General features: G+C 39.5%; 1 protein-coding gene across 1 annotated transcript in view; it reads left to right on the top strand.

The window, feature by feature from the left end:
- The window catches only part of LOC122267578 (uncharacterized), a 24,861-nt gene that overhangs the window by 7,651 nt on the left and 9,710 nt on the right, over positions 1 to 7,500 (top strand). The window contains exons 2-4 of the mRNA XM_086548069.1: positions 629 to 728; positions 2,266 to 2,336; positions 3,626 to 3,688. Of these exons, the coding sequence (XP_086404195.1) occupies positions 631 to 728; positions 2,266 to 2,336; positions 3,626 to 3,688 (232 nt within the window). The 5' untranslated portion in view covers positions 629 to 630. The remainder of the gene's footprint in view (positions 1 to 628; positions 729 to 2,265; positions 2,337 to 3,625; positions 3,689 to 7,500) is intronic.

The raw sequence follows: 7,500 nt of genomic DNA, 5'->3' as shown, positions 1-7,500 counted from the left end.
ATATATATATATTAATATATATATTTATATTATATTTAAATATAACATATATTATAATATATAAATATATATATATATATATCTATATATATATATTAAATATTGTATATATATATATATATATATATATACATATATATATATATAAACATACATTTATATATATTTTATTTACATAATTATATATTTACTATATTATATATATCTATATTTATATATATATATATATAGTATATATATCTTTATATTATATATATATATATATAATTATATTTATTATATATAAATATATATATATAACATATATATAATATATTATATATATTATATATATATTATATATATACATATGTGTATATATATAAATAAATATATATATTATATATATACATTATATATATATATATAAAATTATATATAATTACATAGATTTTAAGTTATATATATAATAATAATATGATATCTTATATTATAAATCTTTATATATATATATATATTATTATATTATATATATAATATATATATTATATGTATATATATATAATATATGTATGTATACATATATATATGCCTGTAAAGCTTCACCCGTTCCTTTGCAAGAGTAACTAAAGCGAGTATTGCATTGCAGGGATGTACTTCCCAACGGAGGCCAGGTATGGCGCTGACCTCTCCCCCTACCCAGACCCGGACGACACTTGGTCTCACCCTAATCTCCAGGAGGACTTCAGGTTGGTGTGGTTTTCCTCTTGGATGTGTGTCTGTCTGGGTGTCTGGGTGTATCCAGGCTGTCTACTTCAGATGAGCGTCCCCAGCTGATATACAACATTGCAGGCTGTGTAAACATTTACTGAAATAACTGATCGTGTATCATATTTACGTGTATTGCAAACCTTTCCACCCCCCCCCCCCCCCCCCCCCCCCCCCCCCCCCCCCCCCTCCACCCCCCCAAACACAAAACAAAAACACCAAAAAAAAAAAAAAAATCCCCAAAACCCGCGTTAGTTTAGTTGAATGTTGGCGGGCCGGTTTTCACTTTATGATTGGTCTGGGAATCTACAACCCCATATCAGAAGAATCTACACATTCCCTCCACTTCACAAGTGCGACTGTAGTCAAATGTTGTTTTATATCCTCCTAGCTACGTGGACCGATTTTTCTTCCTTTTTTGTTCATGTATCCATTCCATCTGTTTTATTTAAGATTATTTCCTGTTTTTCTTCTTATTTTATTTTTTCTTAAATGTGTAACCCTTCCTTTGCACCCTTCGGCTACGTGTTCTATGAACCCTGGTTCTTAGCGCCTGTTCTTCGAGTCACTCTGCTCTTCGCAACATCCTGCCTCTCTCTCATTCCTTGCTTATTACTCATCGTCTCCTTGCTGGTCGCTGTTTATTCAACTCTTGGTCACCTTGACTCTTGCGAGAATGGGGATTGTTGCAAATTGCCATGTGCTTTAATTTGGTCATTATTAGTCATCTTTTGGTTCGGAATTTTATGTAATTTTTCCTTCTTGAGAGCGAGTCAGGAGTTAATTAATTCCTTTTGGAAGAGTCGTGAATGATCTTAAAACTCACGAACATTATATTTGATAGTTTCTTATAAAAAGGACTTTATAATCTCGAAATGTTTATCTTCTTCTTCTTCTTCTTATTATTATTCAACCCAGAGTCATGTTTTATTTCATTTATATATTTTCATATATCAAGTTTTAAAAATGTAAATACCTTCCCAGCCGTTCTCTTGCATCCCGAAAAACGGGAATTTAAACCACGTCCAGGGAAGTAAATACATTTCTATATTAAATGCATCACTGCATTAATTCATCTTCAATTAGAAGCAGCCTCGGTGACCTAAATCACTCCCGCCGTATTAACATTACGTTGCCCGATGCCATCACATTTGTAAGGCTCTCGACCATCATTGCTCTGGTTAAGGGGGGAGGTTTAATTTACCATGGCTGACTTCCAAAATGAGCCAGTTTACTGGCCCCCCCGTCCTCCTTGAACTAGCAATTCCTGTAGTCATTGTGGTGTAGTGGATAGAGCCGTTCTCTCGCATTAAGAGAGACGAAGGTTCGAATCACGTTCTGAGAGGTATATGCATTTCTATTTTAAATGCAGCCTTACCTTTTCCTTGCCATATTACAATTCACGTCGAACTTAAAGTTTGATGGACATATATCCTAAACCAACATTTTGATTCTCAATCATCCTTTATCATCGAGCATTCATTCCGATACAGAATTTAAAGAATAACTATCTTCCAGACTCAACGTCGATCGGACAAGACCAACTTTGCCAACAGCTGGGAGCTCCAACTTCCCTGAACCACACAACGGTCAGTGTATTTGACGAAAATCAATATGTTTTAAAGAGAATTTTACATTGACTTGATTGCTATATTTGTTCTCATATTTTTTCCCGTTTTGTCGGGACAGCTGGTTATAAAGATTGTCCTCAGATTTATGTAGGAATGATATTGAAGTGAAATTCTCTGTGAAGTGATAGTGAGATTTGATTGAAACTATAGTGACATTGTAATTGACATTATATGATAATGATAAGGGATAATAGATAGTGTTGATGTGTATTATCTTTTTTTCGTACCATGCCAGTCGCATGCGAAAAATGTTTCATGTAACCTTAAAGCATTTAGTTCCTCATCTCCCCCCTCCCCCCCTCCCTCCCCCTGGCTTTGGGAGCAACACTTCGCCTCGTGTCTTACATGGCCATCATCACCATAAATACACCCCTCCCCCTCCCCCCCCCTTTCGGACCCCTTATTCCTCTCCCTCCCCCTCTGCCCCTCTTTGGATCCGTAGCTCCCTTCCTCTGCCCCCTTGCTCTCGGGCCCTCCCCTCCCCCTCCCCTCCTCCTCTCTCGTGACCTTTTGTTGTCGCTTTAAACCACCTTCCCCTTCTCCTGCTCCCTCCTCTTCCCCTCCCCCCCTCCCAGTCCCCCTCCTCCTCTGACCCCGTCCTCCTCCGGCTTCCTCCTCACACCTCATGTTCTCTCTCTCTTTCATTTTGTCTCTCTCTCTCTCGCTCTCTTTCCATCTCTGTCTCTCTCTCCTCTTCCCTCTTTTCTTCCTCCTTCCCCCCTTCCTTCTATCTCCCTCCTCCTCTTTCCACCCCTCCCCCTCCCCCTCCCCTCTCTCTGACCCAAGTTTTCGGGAAGTATTTTTTGCTTCGCCTTTTCAACGCTTGAGAAGTTTTTCATCGCCCGTTTATGGTAATTACCCATCGTTAAACAGCGGGGGGAGGCAGGGGGACGACGCCCCCCTCCCCCTCCCTCGGGTTATTGCAGGCAGAGCCCTGGGCTACACTGACCTCAATTATCTTTCCTGTGTGAATAATTATGTGCTATTCTTCATTTGCGCAATGGATGGCTTACCGCCCCCCCCCCCCTTTTCTTTAAATATTCCGTCTTTCCTTTGGTCGGAATGCGCTTGCATGCACATTTTTGATGGACGGGAAAATGTACAGCGAGGAATTTTCTTGAAAGGTAATGAAAAAAAAGTAGATCAGATAAAGGAATAAATCAACGGAAAAGTAGTAAACATAATGGCGTGTGTGTTTCTACCTGATTCGTGTTTATAGTTTATTCAATAACATTCATTCATTACAGGATTTGGCAGTGAAGGAACAACAGGCAGATATTGCTCGAGTTTGTGGGCTCATACAACGCAAGGTAAGCGTTATGTCAAAAGCTATTTACATCATCATAAAGTTGGTCATATTTGTATAAACAAGGGACACACTAACAAAAGTTAGATACGGGAGAGAGAGAGAACAAAAAAAAGATAGCGCGACAATATTCCTAAAAAAAAGAAAAGAGAGAGAAAGAAAAACAACAACATATCAAACAAACTATTACGACACAAAAGAAAAAAAAGGTAAAAACACTGCTAACATGTTGGTGCTGAGCCACGTAAAGTCAGGCATACCACGCAAGTTAAAGTTTATACCGCACAAGGCAGCTGGCACGACAAAGAGGTTAGTGCCCCACCAAACACTACCATGCAAGTATCACACTAAACAATATCACATAAGGCAAGGTAGTGGTGGGAGCCTAAACAAGGTAGTGGCATGTCATGAAAAGGGTAAAGAATCAGCAATACACATTAAATTAGATAAGAGCATTGCTTTTCAGAATCACATATCCCTGGATAACAGGTTTCACTAGAATCACACCACTCAAAGCCAGTCCTGTGTAACGGAGTCAATAATACAGCACTACACGAAAAAAGTTTACTGTTACAATAAGTATACCTTAACCATTATTTTATTGTTTTATTCACGACTTCCTTGACATACATTAAGGAAAAGGATTACATTAATACCGTACAAACTGCAGGTAAGGATGAAATTGGCTATGTCAGGGCAACAACACAGGGCTAAAACGTACCAGAGATACAAAAAGGGCTGTGTTAAAAAGAAACCAGAGAACAAAACCCAAACGACATAAACATTGTGAAAATACAATATCATTCATGCATCAACGATATTTACATCACAAGTTACAATCAGTACAACACAAGTTACAATCAGTACATCGCAAGTTACAATCAGTACATCACAAGTTACAATCAGTACATCGCAAGTTACAATCAGTACATCACAAGTTACAATCAGTACATCGCAAGTTACAATCAGTACATCACAAGTTACAATCAGTACACCACAAGTTACAATCGGTACACCACAAGTTACAATCAGTACATCGCAAGTTACAATCAGTACATCACAAGTTACAATCAGTACATCGCAAGGCACAATCAGTACATCACAAGTTACAATCAGTACACCACAAGTTACAATCAGTACATCGCAAGTTACAATCAGTACATCGCAAGTTACAATCAGTACATCGCAAGTTACAATCAGTACATCACAAGTTACAATCAGTACATCACAAGTTACAATCAGTACACCACAAGTTACAATCGGTACACCACAAGTTACAATCAGTACATCGCAAGTTACAATCAGTACATCACAAGTTACAATCAGTACATCGCAAGGCACAATCAGTACATCGCAAGTTACAATCAGTACATCGCAAGTTACAATCAGTACATCGCAAGTTACAATCAGTACATCGCAAGTTACAATCAGTACATCACAAGTTACAATCAGTACATCACAAGTTACAATCAGTACATCACAAGTTACAATCAGTACATCGCAAGGCACAATCAGTACATCGCAAGTTACAATCAGTACATCGCAAGTTACAATCAGTACATCGCAAGTTACAATCAGTACATCGCAAGTTACAGCAATGCTGCATAAGTTACAGTGCATCCTCCATCAAACACGGCCTCAGCATACACCACGGCTCCATGCCACACAGTGCCAGGCAGCGCAGGCGGGCGCGAGAGGCAGCGTCCGCCTGCGTGTGGCTATAAGCTGCTGTTATTGAACGCGAAGATTAAACGATCGTGTGACAGCTCAACACTCACCCGCCCGGCCGATAAATCTCGCCCACTCCTTTCTCCTCCCCTCTCTCTCTCTCTCGCTCTCTCTCCTCCCCTCTTCCCGTCTCCCCTCTTTTTCCAACCCTCACTCATTCTCTCTCTGCTTCCGCCCCCGTCATTATTGTATTTAATTCTCGTTAAGTTCCTCTCACTCTGTCCCAATCAGAGGTGAAGGTGAACGCAATTTGATGAGTTGCACCTTTGTTGTTGGTCCAGGCGGCCGCGGGGAACAATGGGCCCGCCGCTCCCCTGGTCTCTGATTTATTAAAAGGGTAAAGGATGAAGATGATGATAACAATGGTAGATGATGATGATGATGATGATGATGATAGGTTTTCATATTGCTGGTGCTGATGATATTGTTTTATTACATTTGAATATACTTTTGATAATGATAGTGTTGCTGGTTTTCAATTCGATGATAATGCTAGCAATAATGATGATAAGGATAATTATGATAACAACATAATATCAACAATAAGAAATAGTACCAATGCCAACAACATGAATAATAACATTGATAAAGATAACATCAGTAACACTTATAATGCTAAAGATGACACTAAAATTACACTAATGATAGAATTTATAATAATTGCTTCAACAGATGTTATGATAATAAGCATGAGAATGATATTGGTAATTCTAAATTTATGCTATAAGTTTAACAACAATATTGATAGTGATAACGATTATAGAATTCATGTTGATAATGATAATGATAAATGACAATTATAAAAAAGATCAATGATAATACTAACAGAAAAGTGAAATATAACAAATAACGTTATTCACACTAAGGCACAGAATTTGAAGATACCAAATCACAGCCATCGAGAAAGGGCGAGGCGCCGCCCAGAAAAGGAGCGTAAAACCAGCATTAAACACACAAGAGGAAAATTAACCCCGGGAGAGCGTTCCGAAACTGACGAGGCAACGCACCCTCCCCCTCCCCCCCCTCTCTCCCCCTTTGGAGTTCCTCGCCACCAACATAATAACCAGAACAAAAATATGGCCCTGTAAATATTAGGGTCGCTATCACAGCCCGTTAAAACAATTTGATTCTGCCTTAAACTATTCCAGGCTTCCCAGCACATCATAGGCCGGATGCCACATAATTGAATCCTTTTTTCTGCGTTCGCCTCGGCGGTTTTCCCTTTCGCCGCCCTGTGAAATATTGCTCAGCGCTGACTAAGGGCTAAGCAATGGCGTTCTTAGAGCAAGGCATCAAAATGTGGCTGCTTTTCTTTTCCCTGGAGTTTCGAAGAGACGCGTGTAGAGCCGCTGAGAAGCCCGATTTTTCGCGCCAAAATAGGAGGGACATCGACCGTGCTTTGTCCGAAACAAATGAACATCGCGTGAAGCTCAAAGAGAAGCCAGCCCCATATCGCGCCTCATATATTCAGTGGAGGTTTAAATTAGTACACTTACACCCAGTTAGTCTCGTAGGGGGCGCTAATGGCTTTATAACGCCTCTGTTCATTTATTAAGTGAGGGTCGGGAGAAGGAGGCGCATGTGTGTGCTCTATCCTTTAACTAAACCATATGATTACTTCTACAGCAATTGTATATTCATAAAAAGAACTTATGTTTATCGTAGGGTCGCCGCGTCAATACGATTAGATGCCAAATATCACTATATATGGTATATAAAGTAGGTGCCTGAGTGAGAAAGAGAGCATGGCGTGGGGAGTTTACAGTGCATAAGCTACAACAAACATTACGCAATGCTCAGCAAACAACGAAAGATAACAGGTATAGATGAATGGAAATATTAAGACAAATATCCATTATCATTACACATGTGCATTTACCATATGTGGAAGTTAATGGCTGCCAATATTTTCGTTCCATCATATCACCAACATTTCTTCCCCTTGTCCCTCCCCCCCATTTATCTTCATCCTCCCCTTCTCCTTCCCCTCCCTCTTTCTCTTTCTCCTCCCATTTAGTCCCGTCGCCCATGTATTTATTGGTGTCCGTCGGGGGAACGATCACTTACCGACGCTCCTTCACGCGGCTT

The sequence above is a fragment of the Penaeus japonicus genome, unplaced genomic scaffold (genome assembly GCF_977035675.1).
Source record: "Penaeus japonicus unplaced genomic scaffold, GWHDUDI00000001_assembly GWHDUDI00000020, whole genome shotgun sequence".
Lineage (NCBI taxonomy): Eukaryota > Metazoa > Arthropoda > Malacostraca > Decapoda > Penaeidae > Penaeus > Penaeus japonicus.
Note: the sequence above shows the minus strand (reverse complement) of the source record. Positions and strands in the feature narration are given on the sequence as shown.